The following is a 16400-nucleotide window of genomic DNA, read 5'->3' as shown; positions in this document are numbered from 1 at the left end:
ATCTTTCTAAGCAGTTAGGTTAACAAGTATTGGCATAGACAATAGGTCTCGCTTTTTGGACCTTATAAGTATTTAGTTATGTAGCACAATATCCTTGGTGCAACAACATCAACTGTTGCATGGCTAAACACTTATAAGGTCCCAAAGTCGAGACCTATTGGCAATGCCAATACTTGTTTCGGAACACTGTGGAGGCTTTCCAAGATAGCAAGCAAAACTATGGAAAGAAGCAACCATATTTGCATGTGTTACACCAGCGCACACACCACCATTGCTCAGGGGGTAAATAAAAGTAAAATAAATATGCCTTCATTAGTCCATAAACTCCTAAGGAAGGAAATTGCAAAAACAGGAATGCTGTATTTAAAATGTTTCTGCTAGAGATGCTCTTCTCCCTTCCTTGTGATGATCAGGGTGGGATGAAGGAGAACATAGTTTGATTCAGTAAATGTGTGTAAAGTAATGCTTCTCAGGACATGTAGTACTAGGGCCACATCACTGCGATACCTTGACTTGCTATAAGGTAGGATTAGATCAAATTAACAACCATGTCACTCATTTTATGTTATTTAAGACTTTTACATATAAATACCAGCAAAATAATCCACAAATCATGAAAAAACATCCGTACTCAAAAAGACAAATTGTACAAGCGATAATTCACTTAACAAAACACACCAATAATAGTTGTGGAAAATAGCAAAATGTTATATTCCTAAAGCTAATGCCTGCACACGGTGGTAAAGTATCTTGAGATGTGCTACTGAAGGGCTGTTGATTGTAATTTAACTTTCACACCTTCACACTGCATGACAGATTTTCAATATTTTAATGAACACAATTTCTTGTTTAGGTTGATTCATAAAAGCCCTTGTTGCACTGTCGAGCTAACAATTGAAAGTTCTGATAACTAAAAAAAAAAAAGTCAACAGAGTACAAGAGTGTCACAGGTTGTACAAAAATATCATGAGGCCAGCAAACAATCCCCCATAACAGTTGCACAGTGGATTGTATCTCACCCCCTGTCTCTGATTTCATGCTAAAGAAATTCATAGTAAAACAAGGTTTTAAAAGGATCAACAAACCTACCACGTTAAGATAAGTTTGCACTAATTGCACAGAAGCAAGCACACGTTTAACAGGTCCTTAGAAACCCTAGACGCAATCGCGTTCCCATTTACTTGCCCATTCCTAACAATGGCACACTGTCTCCAACTTTACCTACTCAACAGTAATGTTCCATGGAGCCACCTTCTGGCCTTTCTCATTTAATTTACTCTTTTTTTTCCCCTAAAAGCAGCTTTCGACCCACCATCAAGTTTTACATATTTTGATAAAGTTGCTGTCCCTGGTTCACTTACATTGTCCAATACAGGCATTCTATGGATGAAACATGCTGACTCCATCATCCCAGAGCCGTTTGAAATCCCATGAATGAATGCATTCTAGCGCACACTGTGGGCTGAAGCACTTCCACACACTTGAGCAACAGTGCTCAGAAATGGGGTACGTACGAATACTGTAATGCAGTCCTAACAAAAAGTAGAAGTACTGGACCACAAAATGGATACCAAACCTGGCGAGCAAAGCTAGTTCTGTGCCACTTGCTAAGATGGGTAGACACTTTCTCATTAAAATTATAACTTGTGTAGTAACTGGAAAAAAAGGTTGCTTATATGAATGCAGTAATATTAACAACATACAACATTGATCATATGTGCTCCTACTAACTGGTTGATGTCATGGAAACTACGAGGAGAAGTGGTTATAATGTCACATTAAAATTACAATTATGTGGTGAAGTGTTAGTGAGGTCCCGCTGAAAGTGAAGCAACTCTGCTTAGAAGTGCTGACAAAGTGGAGACCCATCAAAAACGCAGTGGTAAACTAAACTAAGGAAGACTCCGGTGACACCGTAAATGACGCAGTCTGGTGATACAGGAAGTGGGGTAGAATTTACGATTCCAGAAACACAGTAAATGAGCGGTTCAGGGAAAGGAGAGAGCGGGTATGATAGGTAGGGGAGCACAATACCGCTCCTGAAAGAAATGTAAACTGTGCGATACAGGTAGGTAATCAGTGAGCAAAGCAAATAGACTATACTGAAATTAAGCTAGAGTAGGTGATACCGTAAAAGCTCAATCCGCATCTCCCAGAAAGTTACTCCAACAGGTATGAAAATAAGCACAACTTCTCGATAATCGTTCGAAAGCAGCTTAGCACACACACTGATGTAGACAGGCAACAAAACAACAAAATTAACGGGGGAGGGGGGAGTTATCTAAAACTTGAAACAAAATAAGTAACAAGCATTGGCCCCGTGGCCGTGAAAGTGATTGTGATCACGATTGCGGTGAAAACGTAAGTGATCGGGATGACTCGCTCTGTGCTAAGCACGCGAGGGATGCGCACGCAGCGTTGGAGAGGTGGAGCGAGGCACGCTCGCTTGTGCGTGTAACAGCAAGCTGGTTGCCGGAAAAAGCCTTTGGGTACCATTTAGAAAACCTGCTTACTAAATGTCTCGCCTGAGTAGTGCATGCGCTGGCTCAGGTGAGACCTAAAACGGATGAGTTTGGAGCCAGAGAAACAGTAACTGATGCTTAAAGCCAAAGTGTTCTTTAAGAGAAAATGGGTAATTTGAAAGGTCTGTTGATCCCAGGTCTTCATTACTACGTGGAAAAGTCACTGCATAAATGTCTCAAACTTCTGTTTCTGAGGTCCTTCCCACTGGTCAAAGGGAAATTTCTATGATTATTGACTAGCCACATATTTCAACCTTATCCAAAAGTACATACAAACATTATTTTAAACACTGCTGTTCTGTTTCAAGGTTAAGGTTTGGGATGAATATTTCGTTAACCTTATCCGTTCAGCTGTTGTACAAATACGTTACTGTCACCTGAACATCATAAAATAGTTAAAGCACGCAAATTGGTTAGATAACTCAGAAGAATTAGAACTACAGGTGAGTAACCCAGGCACAAATATAGCCTGGTAAAATAAACTTTTGATCTTCATAATTTATTTTTTATGCATGATCTCTCCAATGCTGTCATAACTTCTAATGTTAATCACTTTGAAATTTAGCTTGATGGTAGGCTGTTAGGAGTTAAGGATATCTTGAATAATCGAATCAATTCCATTTACTGATTTGTTTATTGGCTTTGCATGCTTAGCATCTCATATGTGAATGACATTGTACATTTTTATAATTGAATTATTTCTCCTTTTCAGCATTGTCTGCATACCAGAGATACTACAGTTTACAATTGGACTACTGGAAGGTTGGCAAAATATTTCTACTTTTGCGAATTATTCTTTTAATAATCCATTGATTTTTAATTTTGTCAAAGAAATAAACTAAGCATAGTGAGTGTTTTCTGTGTAGGCCCTTAGCAGCTGCAGTACAGGGGGTGAAAGGTCTGATTTATTGCAAAGTAAAACCAGTAGTGGAAATGCCAAGGCATCTGAGTTGCATTAATGCATTCCCAAAATATACCTGTGGGTACTGGATGGCACCATGAATCTGTAGATGCGATACAAGAGAATAATTGTAAGAACTGCTTGTTGACTGTTTAACCATCCACAATATACTGTCACCCACTCTGATATTTGTGCTTGCAACAGACAACTAAAGCAGTCTGTGGCCAGACACTAAATATAAGCGCTTCACCAATTGACATGATCACAATATACATACTAAAGTCTTTGAATTGTGACAGAGCGTTAAAGGTTGTTATTGCTTTGTCCACTGTTCAATAAAACCTATCCTGTTTATATAGGGTGGTTTGCATCCAGTTGATAGAAAACATTTTGCCCTTCATGATATCATTTATCAGTACTCCTGTATTAACCACTTGAATCAATACATACTTGTCTTTTACTGTGTTCTATCTCTTGTTAATGATTGGGTTGATTATTAGTTCGTTTTTGTTGCAATTTTGTCCTTTGTTTTACACATTTGAAGTGCTTATTAAGCTTGATGTACTCTAGATATTGATAAATGTCCGTCCGACTTCAGGGTCCAGTATTTATAGTGCTATGTTAAGTCGGAAATTGACGAAATAAAGCTTCACACTTTGTTGGCATAGGTTTCGTCCTTTCATGTTGCATTGTTAGAAATGCGGATGGTTGCAATTTAACTGTGTAAACTGTTTCTGTGAATATTTGAGATCTACGTGCTGATCTAGTAAGAGACACAACTAATCAGCATGTCTACTCAGTTTTCATAATTGTTATGTTAAGGATATCTCATTTAATTTCAGTGTCATTTTATAGTCTATTTTGAAGATGCTTTTTTCTGTTAAAAGAAAGAATAAATATCCATTGAGTCATAATGTAACCTACATAGTTTGCCATTTTCTGAAATAATACACACCCTAAAAGAAAGACCAATAACATTATATGCAAGATCTGACGCCCTAAATGTAAATGTAAATGTACAGGAATTTATGTAGCGCAAATCATCAACCGGTCTCTAAGCGCTTGCTTAGGGAACCTGTCCTGGTATTCCCCTGTGAGATAACCCCAGCAGGGTATCCGCAAGGTGAAAGCCAGGCATCCCGCCGCGAGGGGCCGTTGTGGAGATTAAGCAAGCTATTGCCCAGAGTCGCAGAGTGTGAACCCGTGAATCGAGTAGGCACAGGAGCGAGAATTGTCGAATCCATGGACATTTTAGGACTCAAGGCCGAGCCGGGAATTGAACCCTGGTCCCGGGCTGACCTCTGCTTCCAGGTCTGCCTCCTCTAACCAGTGAGCCACACTTCTCCACTAATGCCCTACTTGACATTAAAGCTGTTTAACTTCTAACTATTTATTATCCAGCTTTTAATGTAGATGGCAGTCATTTATTTTAATAGTTGTACCCAAGCATATATGCTCAAAAACTAAACTATCTGTTGTAGACCTTGAAGATCATACACTAAGAACATTTTACACCTTAATGTCTCATAGCAGATGAATTAGCCACTTTCTGCAGAAAGTTTTAAATAAACCTTGATTGTTTGCATTGTATGTCTTCCTCTGATAAATGTGTTGTCACATCCTTAGACACACTGCTTCAGTTTGCAGTGCAATTTCCTAACTGTTAAATCTACAATTTCTTAACTGCTGAATTTCTAACTTAGATTTCAAGAACAGAGTTAACTTTTCAAAGAGAATTCTAGCTACAGATTCCTCACCTTTTGAATATTACCCAGGTCAGCCTTAATCAGGAAATGTTTCACTAGTTCCTCTACGCACAGTCAGGTTGGAGCTTGTGGCCCCACACTGATGCTGTTCTGCTCGGGAAATGAGGTGCGGGCCTCCATAGTCGCTACTCCTGTCTCGGACACATTTACCTCCTATTCAAACTAAATTTCTACAGTTTGTAATGGATATCGCCCCATAAAATGACAAGTTTTAAACCTTGCAGGGACTGATGCAAACAGATGTATTTGACATATCCCCATCAGTGTTATTTGACATATCCCCATCAGTGTTTACCTGTGTTGCCTGGGGTTGAGCCATGACTCCAAGGCCTAAGGAAACTGCACGTTGATGAACCAGAAGGCCACCAGGCAACGCAAGTTCAAACTCTTGTAATGTTCTTTAGGCTAGTCCTGTCGTGTATACCCCTATTAACATACCTTTCCCATCCACTCCCCCAAAACGATTCCGAACAGGTGACCTTTTACCTAGGAGCTTGTTCCTGTCTCTTTGACACCAGGCTTTTAGTATCCGATCATAATTCCTGTACCTGACATACATAAACATGTCGTCAGGCACAGCATAATTATTCTGTATAAAGGTCACCACTTTTTTTTCATCCTTTGCTAACAGTCCGCTGTGCATGATCGCATTTGTTTGGGAAAACATTTGATTGTTTTTAAAACGTCTGATTGTTTTCAAAATATATCAGTTCTAGAAGAAACCCTGGAGTGACCACTGTAGTATATAAGACCCTTATTCCCCCCTGTAAATTAGAGGAGAATTCCTTCAAAGCTGACACGGGCTCCTGCATGCTGAATCTTCGACACACTGCCGTCCGACATCACTTGCGGGGTGTCATATTCACAGAAGAGACGGGTCCTTCATTCTCTATCATCAGTTGAGGGGGTGGAGCTTCCCTAGGGGATTCTTGGCTACATACACATATGCACATATACATGCTACACTAGGTACATTTAGTCAAATTACTTAAGGACGTGCATTTTAGGAATATGCAGGTGCCTCTGTTTTTATCTGATCTCCTTTTGTTCATCTTATTTGCACTATGGTAGAAATGTATCTACTATTTACTCGCACAGTGTTCTGTTAGGACTAGAGGAGGCAGGTGTTATGGGCTCGGCTCTGGAATGGTTCAGATCTTTTCTGACCGGATGATTTCTATCTCCGGTCAATTCCATTGATCAGGGGGTGCCTCAGCGCTCCGCTCTGAGTCCCACATTATTTAACCTGTACGTTCAGCCACTGGCAGCGGTCGCCAGGCAGTGGGACCTCACTATGGTCTCATATGCAGACGACACTCCGCTAGTGGTTGCATTGGCTGAAGGTTCTACTTTGAACGCCTCCAGGTTTAGAGCTGGCCTGAAGGCTGTTGCTGAATGGATGACCACCAACTATTTGCAGCGAAATGCAAATAAAACTGATGTTTTGCTAGTCTGAAAGAATGCAAGCTTGTGGGGTGAGCACAGGTGGCCGAGTGCTCTGGGCAAGACTCCTGAACCAAAGGAGGTGGTTAAGAACCTGGGGGTGTGGATGGATTCTTCTCTTAGCTTTCAAATCCATACCAAAAAAGTTGCCTGCACGTGTTTCAGCCTCTTGCGAGGTCTTAAACCCCTCTTGAACTTTTTTGAACCCCCAACAGACCAGCTGATTGTCCAGTCGACTATTCTATCTCGACTGGACTATGCTAATTCTTTGCTATTGGGGGGCCAATCCGGCTGAAATTATCCGGATGCAGCGTGTCCAAAACGCTGCTGCCAGAACGTTGTTGGGGCTCCCTCGGTTCTGTCCTATTGCTGACACCATCAGGAAACTTCAATGGCTTCACATGGCTGAGCGGATTCAATTTAAGACTGTCTTACTTTTAAGATACTGAAGCTCGCTACGCCTGGCCTGCTCTGTAACTTGCTTACCCCGTATACTCCCCCGTTCCCCCCTCCACCCAACCCCCCGCTCGCTGAGTTCCTTAGGGCAGCATTTGTTCATTGTTCTCCGTGTAAAGCGAATGCTGTCAAGCGGAAAGACGGTCCTTCCGTTGCTTGGCGGCCAAACTATGGAACTCCCTGACGGTTCAAATACGTGGTTTGGAGGGTCTGTTGGATTTTAGGAAAGCTATTAAAACCTTTTTCTTTCCTTCAGTATAGCTCTCTGGTCTTCGTTTTTTGTTAGAGCTATCCTTCTGTAGTGGCCAGGCCCGTTTCCTGACTCTGAAAGCACCGGGACGCCCCTTTGCTGGGGCAGCTGTGCGCTATATAAGCTCTGATAACATAACATATTGGTACTTGTAATCTTTCATATGCTCCTGCCTCCCGATTGTCGCAACAAATATGTTTTACACACGGTCTGATGTTGGACCAATAAGTACTTATTGAAACGTCCTAACCGGCATCCTGTGTATTTTCTGAGAATAAGTGAGCACGAGTGACTGCGCGAAAAGTTCTGTACTGTTTTCCACGAGCCCTAAGGAATCATGGTTGTCATGTTAAATGGTTGTCAGAAACTACCTACACCACTGTAAGATACAAGGGGGTGGTAGTGGCAATGTAGAGCTAGCTGGTCAAATGGCTGACATCTCCTGTGGGGGTGTCTGGAAGCAGTTTGGACACCAAGCCCTCAGTTTAGGTCATCCAAAATGCACAGGTCCTGGGGATTCCTAAGAACTACACAACACACTATGCTGCCAAGCATAGAAAAAAATCTCTATTTAAAAAAAACTCTGCTACTGGACCATTCCAGGTCCCGCTCCTCATTCAAACTTCGCACCTGATCCCATATTAGTCAGAGCTGTTCCAGGGGTTGGGCTTTGTCACGTTTCAAGTCCTCAGGTGAGCTTTAAAAAAAAGCTGAAGTGGGATTCCTCAACCTTGTGTGACTTTTGCCTGACTAGGCACCGGGACAGCACCACCCTTCTTGATCTTGCTCCCAAGGTCGGCCGACTTGAGAGCCGATTCTGCAACTGGTTCTGGCACAACCTGAGTTTTCAGATCTTCAACCTCCCTGCATCAGATTGAAGAGTACCAAGCAGCTACGCTCCAACTTTTTGAATCTCTGCTGACTCCCTCTGGCTTGCCTTTGGGCCCCAATCAGCCAAGGTGACTTCCACTTGGATACTGCTGGCTGGTTCGCCCTCAGAGCCATCTTGACCCTCCACTTTTACATTGCATCCGACTCTTGTTCCAACTCTGCAGCCGTTGCTGCAACCCACTCATGCCCCGGGCACGGCAAAGTCAACTTTTTCACCTGAAGAGAATGCCCGATTGTACAGGCTTGACTCCGATCTATGTCGTCCGACAAATTGCCAGGTGACATCACCCTGCTGCTGGTGACCCAGTTTTTCTTTTGCGTTGTGTGAGAAAGCCTAGTAATGCAAGTGTCCACCAGCTGCTCTAATCCAAACACATTTCCCTCGACTTGCCTAGACAAGGAGTCTACAAGAATGGAAACAATCAGCAAACATGTCTTTTCTTCTACAGGGTTAGCCTTCTGATTGGTTGACACTTGCTTTTTCACCTGTCAAAATGGTGCTAGAGAGCATACTCTGCCGTTCTCCAGGCTCAGGCTAGGCTTGGCTTACTGCGTGGGGCTGGTTTGGTGGTTGTGTCATAGAATTTGTGACTGGCACATTTTGTGGCTATTGTAAAAATAATGCAATATATATATATTTTTTTGCTAGTGTTCTTGATTTCAGCTGTGAATTGTAACAAATCAGGCCACAATGTCCTAGGGTGTCTGTACAACGTACCCACAGACATTACGCAAGACTCTGGATAGCTTGCTGAAGAAGACCCATCAGTGCTGAAGCAGGTGAAACAGGTCCTTGAGGTATCCCATCTGTGCAGCCATTGCACAGGCCAGAGACTGTTTCCTGAAGCTCCTCAGCAGGAAGAAAAACTTGAGCCAATGCCAAATACATCTCAATATAAAACCCAGACCACACAGAGGGTTGGAAGACCAACACCCTTCCCCAAGACCCACACAACCAAATCAAGGTCACACAAGGGTTTCAGTGCCTTGGTAGCGCACTGCATCTGTTGCAGTCAGCCATAGTCCTGCGCACAGACATAAAAAGTGCTGCCTCCACGATCTTCGTGTTCCGGTTGGCAACAAGAGAAAGCTTCAGTCAGCCAAGCTTCTGCCAAAGGGTGTTGATACTTGCTGGCTATGGAGCCCAACTCCATCCAAAGTCACCACCAAAGACTGTACCAAGGGTACTGTTGACTACAAAAGCTTAGTCGACAGCTGGATCTGAGGAATCGGAGGCACAGATTCTACAACTTTCCCAAGAGCAGCTCGACGCCAGGCAGATAAGTCTCCTTATTAACCCGATCACTGGTAACGTTTTGGCAAAATCACTTCTGACCTCTGCTGAAGCCCTCAGAGGCACTGCCTTGGAAGAGGAGACTTGCTTTCGTGCACAAGCCGTTTTCATATGTACCACCTGCACCTGATGAGAGGAAGAGGCTTGATGCTGCAGGTAAAGACTGGGGTGGAAGGGAAAGCCACACTCTGGTGCATCCGGAGAAACCGCTACCTCTGCACTTCAGATCCTCGGCGATCAGCCAATTGCTGCTATATACGGCATTACCCGCCGATATAACTACTTTCTGGCTATACCACGGACTATCCCATACACCGCACCAGTGGGTGCTGACGATTGTGTCTCAAACCCGACCAGGACCGGGTTGGAATTATCACTGGTCCCCCGATACTACAGTGCTCAAGGCATGTGGGCTGCTGAATTCATATCTGTGCATAGATCGCCTCCTAGTGTTGGGTCCAGGATGATTGCACATTGTTGTCCTGGAAGAGTCTTCGAAGTATCACGAGATAGGTGGCTCCTCCCCTGGACTACAGTGCGCCTGGGCATCGACTCCATCCTCAGATTGTTTGTTCCCGCCATTGGGTTCGGATGTCTTTGAATTCCCTCTTGTCGGAATCGATAGAAAACTTTCTTGAGACCAAAAGGTCTTTAGTCTAATACGTCGGTATAGTCTTGCGTTCGGTCTTAGTTCTTCCAGCTCGGTTCCGAGCCGGATTTCCTACATCCGCGTGCTTTAGACGCGGAAGGCCCATTCCACGCTTCAGACCCTATCGACCGTTCATCATGGACCGTAGTCCATTTAAGAGATGTCCCGTCTGCAACTCGAAGTATCCCCACATCGACGTCCACCCGGTGTGCAACAAGTGTCTGTCACCGGACCATGATGAAGCCAAGTGTATGGCTTGTTCACGCTTGAGGTCCAAGAAGACGCTTAAGCTTCGACGAACTGCGCGCCAGGAGGCCCAGCATGCTGCACCGGCGCCTGTGGACATCTTAGATGCAGGGGATGTCGAGGAAGAATCTATCCAGGACATTAGTGAGTCGAACCCCGCGTCGGACGTAGACTACGACGCGGATGCAGAGATGTTCGAGGCCGAAGAAGTCATCGACTAGGTAGGGGACGACGGGGCCCTCGGGGCCATGGAGGATAGCTCGGACGAGGAGCTTCCTCAAACAGACTCTGGGAACGTGCCAATTCATAAGGCTCAGGTCGAGGGATCGCCTTCGGGCCTTACCCAAGATCTTACAATGGGTTCTACGGCCCCGCCTTCGGGCTCGGCCACGGACATTGCTGTTGAGCCGCACCCTGGCAAATCGAAACCGAAAGTGAAACGTACGGTCTCGACACAAGAAACTGCGCAGGTGCCGTCCTCGAAACCGACGCTTTGGTCGGCTCCAAGGCCTCGTAGCCCTCGGCGTCGAAGAAGTCGAAGGGTGCTGTCGAACCGAAGGCTCAAGTCAAGGGCGTCCAGACGAAGTCTGCCGCGCCAAAGACTAAAGTCAAGGTGGTCAAGCCGAGCGCGTCGGCGCCGAAGACGGTAGACACCGGCAAAGCTCTCGGCGACCCGAAGAAAGCTCTCGGCGACCCGAAGAAAGCTCTCGGCGACCCGAAGAAAGCTCTCGGCGACCCGAAGATCCCCGTGACTCCGCGTCAACAGGACAGGGCCAAGAGCACCACACCCTGTGAGTCGACTCCAGGTGAGGCCTCGAAGGATTCTGTCGAACCGGCGCGCCCATCCGCCGAGTTCACCAAGAAGGTGACTGACTCCCTACAGCGCATCAGGGACAGGACTTTATCGGTCGGTCTGAAGGATCCTCCGCCTACGAAACCGGTGGAGAAACCGCATAAGGCGTCCACGCCCATCCATTTTACGTTGCCGCCGAAGACTGCGCCGAAGGCTTTCGCCCCTAAGACGGTCGCCAGCGTTCCCGAGAAGGTTTCCTCGGCGCCGAAGTCGTCAACGGTGGTCCCCAGCCCACAGCCTCGACGACCTTCAGTGGATGAGCGTCAGGAACACTTCATTGATGCCGAAACGGGCAGGCTTTCCCTCCACAAGCGGAAAATCGCCCCTGAACGCCCGATGGAGTCCTACAAGATCCCTCTCAAGAAAAAGGAGGACTCTGCTTTCACTCCCGTCTTGGTGGAACCACTCTTCCCACAGACTCATGACGTTTCGCCCACTTACTCTGATGTGGACGCTGGAGAGGGAGATGATGAGGACGAGTACAGTTATCCTGTCTATACAGACCCTGAGGATACCAACGAACCCTGGGCAGCTGGTGCTGACCCACGTGACCCTCAAGCAGGACAAGACCCTCAACTATTTTCTGCAAAAACGTCTCCTACAGAAGACTGCAGCTTTCAATGCCCTCATTGAATGGGCAGCTGACAATCACAACGTCCAGCTCCATGCTGACCCTGTTGATGTCGACTTCCTTTTTGATACCTTCTCAGTCTCAGAAAGAACTGTTAAGACTCTGCCTATGCTGAAAGGTGTTTTAAAACATGCTGGCGAGATCTTTAAAGAACCTACCAGAGCAAGGGTGATAAACCCAAGGATTGAGAAGAAACACAAGTCAGCGCCTACTGATCCTACCTACATCAAAGGACAGTTGCCTCTGGACTCCCTTGTCGTCTCGAATGCCCGGAAGAGGGCTAATTCTCAGACTACGGGTAATCCTCCTCCCCCAGACAAAGAATCCAAGGTCTTTGAGGCATCGGGGAAGAGGGTAGCAGCACAGGCAGCCAACATCTGGCGCATTTCAAATACACAAGCGCTTCTGGCGAGGTATGACAGGCACACTATGACACACTGGAGACCCTGTTGCATCACCTGCCTGATGAGTACAAGGAGGCAGCTGAGATGCTTATTCAGGATGGGAAGCTGATCTCTAATGCTTCAATTAAGTGCGCTCTGGACGCGGCTGATACCGCAGCCAGGGCTGTCAACACTAGTGTTATGCTACGACGACACGCCTGGCTGAGAATCTCTGGATTTAAGCCGGAAATCCAAACCACCATCCTTAAACAGTGAATCCAGATCACCTGTTTGGCCCGGAGGTTGACACCACCCTAGAAAAAATTAAAAAAGACATGGAAACTGCAAAATCCATGGGTGCCTTGCAGTCCCAGCAGTTTCGGGGTGGGTCTTTTCGTTGCTCAAGCACTAGAGGCGTTTCCAGAGGCCAGCTCTCCCAGTCCACGCATTACTACAAGGGCAACACTCAGTCCACATACACCAACAAGAGTCGAGGTGGATATTATGGTAACAGCGCCATGGGCAGAGGTCGTGGAAACAACAACTCCAGATCCTCTGCCACCAACAAACAGTGACGCCTTGTCACTGCCCCCCGACCACACGACGGTCGGGGGGAGACTCCAGCAGTTCCTGCCAGTCTGGAAGTCCATCACCACGGACAGGTGGGTCAGAAAACTTGTACAATACGGTTATTGTCTGGAGTTAACATCCACTCCACCCAACATGCCCCCAAGACACCGTCCTATGTCGGACGAGCATTTGCACTTATTGCAGCAGGAAGGCACCGTCATGCTGCAAAAAGGAGCAATAGAGCTCGTGCCCATGCAGGAAAGAGGCACAGGGGTCTACTCCCTGTACTTCGTGATACCAAAAAAGGACGGGTCCCTCAGTCCCATCCTGGTATTTAGGCCACTCAACTACTACATCCTGTCGGAGCACTTCCATATGCTGACCCTGCAGCAAGTGCTCCCGTTTCTCAGCCAGGGGGATTTTCTCGCAACCTAAAGGATGCGTACTTTCACATTCCACTGCACCCTTCACACAGGAAGTACCTCCGGTTTACCATACAAAACCGGCACTACCAGTTCAAGGTTTTGCCTTTCGGTGTCACCAAGGCACCCAGAGTGTTCACGAAGTGCCTGGCGACAGTGGCGGCGCACCTCAGGAGACAGAACATCCATGTCTACCCTTATCTGGACGACTGGCTCATCCAAGCAAAGTCAGCCCAGCAGTGTGCCGCCCACATGTCCCACACCATTCACCTCCTGCAAGATCTGGGATTCTCACTGAATTACCCAAAATCCCACCTCCAACCCGCCCACATACGGCAGTATCTGGGTGCGACCATAAACACTCTGCCAGCCACAGCACAGCCAAATTCAGTGAGGATCAGCAGCATTTAATCGCTGATACAGAAGTTCAGACCTCAACACTCGCTTCCAGCAAGAGTTTTCATGCAGTTGATAGGCATGATGGCCTCCTGCATCGCCATAGTCCCGCACGCGAAACTACATATGCGCCCGCTTCAGGAGTGCTTAGCACGTCAGTGGACTCAGGCTCACGGGCAGTTGAAAGACCTAGTGTTGGTGAGCGGTCGGGCATACAACTCTCTGCATTGGTGGAATCCAACCGTTCCAAGAGCCTGTGCCACAGATCATCCTGACGACGGACGCTTCTCTCCAGGGATGGGGAGCTCATGTACTCCATTACACTGTGCAGGGACTATGGACGCAACAGCAGAGGAAGATGCACATCAATGTTCTGGAACTGATGGCGATCTTCATGGCACTGAAAGCCTTCAAAGTACATCTGTGCAACAAGGTCGTGTTGATCCGGACGGACAACATGACGGCCATGTACTACATTCGAAAGCAGGGAGTAACACACTCTCCGCAGATGTCTCATCTGGCTCAGAGCATGTGGAAGTGGGCCATTCAGAGGAACATCTTCCTCATGGCGGAACACCTCCTGGGCAAGGACAATCAGATGGCGGACCTGCTCAGCAGGTACAGCCACCAAATGCACGAGTGGGAGATACATCCATCAGTACTCCAACCGTACTTCCAAATGTGGGGTCATCCAGAGATAGACCTGTTCGCCACAAGGGAGAACGCAAAATGCCAAAGCTTTGCCGCCAGGTTCCCACACCCACAGTCGCAGGGCAATGCGATATGGATGAACTGGTCAGGCAAATTTGCGTACGCTTTTCCCCCAGCACCTCTGATACCGCTGGTGGCACGCAAGCTCAGGCAGCACTCGATGACTCTCATCCTGGTTGCTCCGACGTGGGCTCGCCAGCCATGGTACACCACGTTTCTGGAACTGTCCGTGGTACCGCATCAAAGGCTACGCCTCACACCCAGCCTTCTGACGCAGAGTCATGACGACATTCAGCATCCAGATCCGCAACAGCTCAACCTGGCGATCTGGCTCCTGAAGTCCTAGAGTTTGGCTCCCTACACTTGCCTCCTGACTGTATGGACATCATCCGGGAGGCAAGGAAGCCCACCACAAGAGCATGCTATGCGGCAAAGTGGAAGCGGTTAGTCATTTTTTGTGCAGACCACAACATTAACCTGCTAGATGCATCTATTCAGAACATCATCTGTTATCTTTTCCATTTGTACAAATGTAATCCGGCCTATGCTTCCATTCGCATACATCTATCTGCAATGGCCGCTTATCTCCAGAACAGGCAGCACCTCTCACTTTTCAGGGTGCCTGCCATTAATGCTTTTCTAGAAGGACTTAAACGAGTCATTCCTCCGCGGAGTCCACCAGCTCCCGAGTGGAACCTCAATGTGGTCCTCACCCGGCTGATGGGTCCTCCCTTTGAACCACTGCATTCCTGCGAGATTCAATTCTTGACGTGGAAAGTGGCTTTCCTTATAGCGATTACATCGCTGCGGCGGGTTAGTGAGCTACAAGCGCTAACTATCCAAGAGCCATTTATTCAAATTCATTCCAACAGGGTGGCGCTTCGCACTAACCCTAAATTCTTTCCTAAGGTAGTGTCTCAATTCCATATTAACCAAACTATTGAATTGCCTGTTTTCTTCCAACAAGGATTTTAGGAAAACTAAACAACTCTTTGTTGCCTTTGCGCCACAACACAAAGGTAACCCCATTTCCAAAGCTGGTATAGCTAGGTGGATCGTTAAATATATTCAGATCTGCTATCTGAAAGCCAAGCGTACTCCCCATTCCACCAAGGGCCCACTCCACCAGAAAGTTGGGGGCCTCCATGGCTTTTCGTGGAAATATTCCTTTGGAAGACATATGTAGAGCAGCCACATGGTCTACCACACACACATTTACAAAGCATTATTGTGTTGATGTGCACTCCAAACAGCAGGCAGCTGTAGGGCAGGCTGTTCTAAAAACACTTTTCCAAACTGCTGCAGCTGGCACGGGCGGCCGCCGTTAACGGAGGGACTGCTATGTATTCTATGCACAGATATGAATTCAGCAGCCCACATGCCTCGAACCAAATATGCTACTTACCAGTATGCATCTGTTCTTGGCATGTAGGGCTGCTGACATTCATATCGCCCGCCCTCCTCCCCGGCGCCCGTAGCAGCTGCAGGATTCACATATACTTCTAGCATGGTCATCATTCACTTAGTTTCACTCCATCTTGGCCACAATGGCTAAAAACAATCTGAGGATGGAGTCGATGCCCATGCGCACTGTAGTCCAGGGGAGGAGCCACCTATCTCGTGATACTTCGAAGACTCTTCCAGGACAACAATTTGCAATCATCCGGACCCAACACTAGGCGGCGATCTATGCACAGATATGAATGTCAGCAGCCCTACATGCCAAGAACAGATGCATACTGGTAAGTAGCATATTTGTTACGACTCGTTTTCAGCCCTGAAGAGTCACAGGTTAACACCCGATTTGACGAACACGTGTCTGCTGGTTTTCTTGTTCCTTTGGTCTCCTGTGATAGGAGGACCGTTCACCCACCAAGTAAACCAAACAGAAAGAACACATGTGCACGATCTCATCCTTATCATTTGACTGTGATTACTCATATCATACACATTTGTTGTGTGCACTTTACTTTGTTTGCATTTTCAGAAGGGGAAGCTTTCGCCACCCTTTGTTCT

The 16400-nt window shown here is 46.6% G+C and overlaps 1 protein-coding gene across 1 annotated transcript in view; it reads left to right on the top strand.

Annotated features, from left to right (window-relative positions):
- The window catches only part of LOC147666339 (lysine-specific demethylase 6A-like), a gene marked incomplete at both ends in the record, with an annotated part of 314997 nt that overhangs the window by 35515 nt on the left and 263082 nt on the right, over nucleotides 1-16400 (top strand). The window contains one exon of the mRNA XM_086949119.1: nucleotides 3235-3284. Coding sequence (XP_086805245.1) covers nucleotides 3235-3284 — 50 coding nt within the window. The remainder of the gene's footprint in view (nucleotides 1-3234; nucleotides 3285-16400) is intronic.

The sequence above is a fragment of the Lissotriton vulgaris genome, unplaced genomic scaffold (assembly GCF_964263255.1).
Source record: "Lissotriton vulgaris unplaced genomic scaffold, aLisVul1.2 SCAFFOLD_2420, whole genome shotgun sequence".
Classification (NCBI taxonomy): domain Eukaryota; kingdom Metazoa; phylum Chordata; class Amphibia; order Caudata; family Salamandridae; genus Lissotriton; species Lissotriton vulgaris.
The sequence above is the reverse complement of the archived record's forward strand: the minus strand, read 5'-3'. Positions and strand labels throughout refer to the sequence as shown.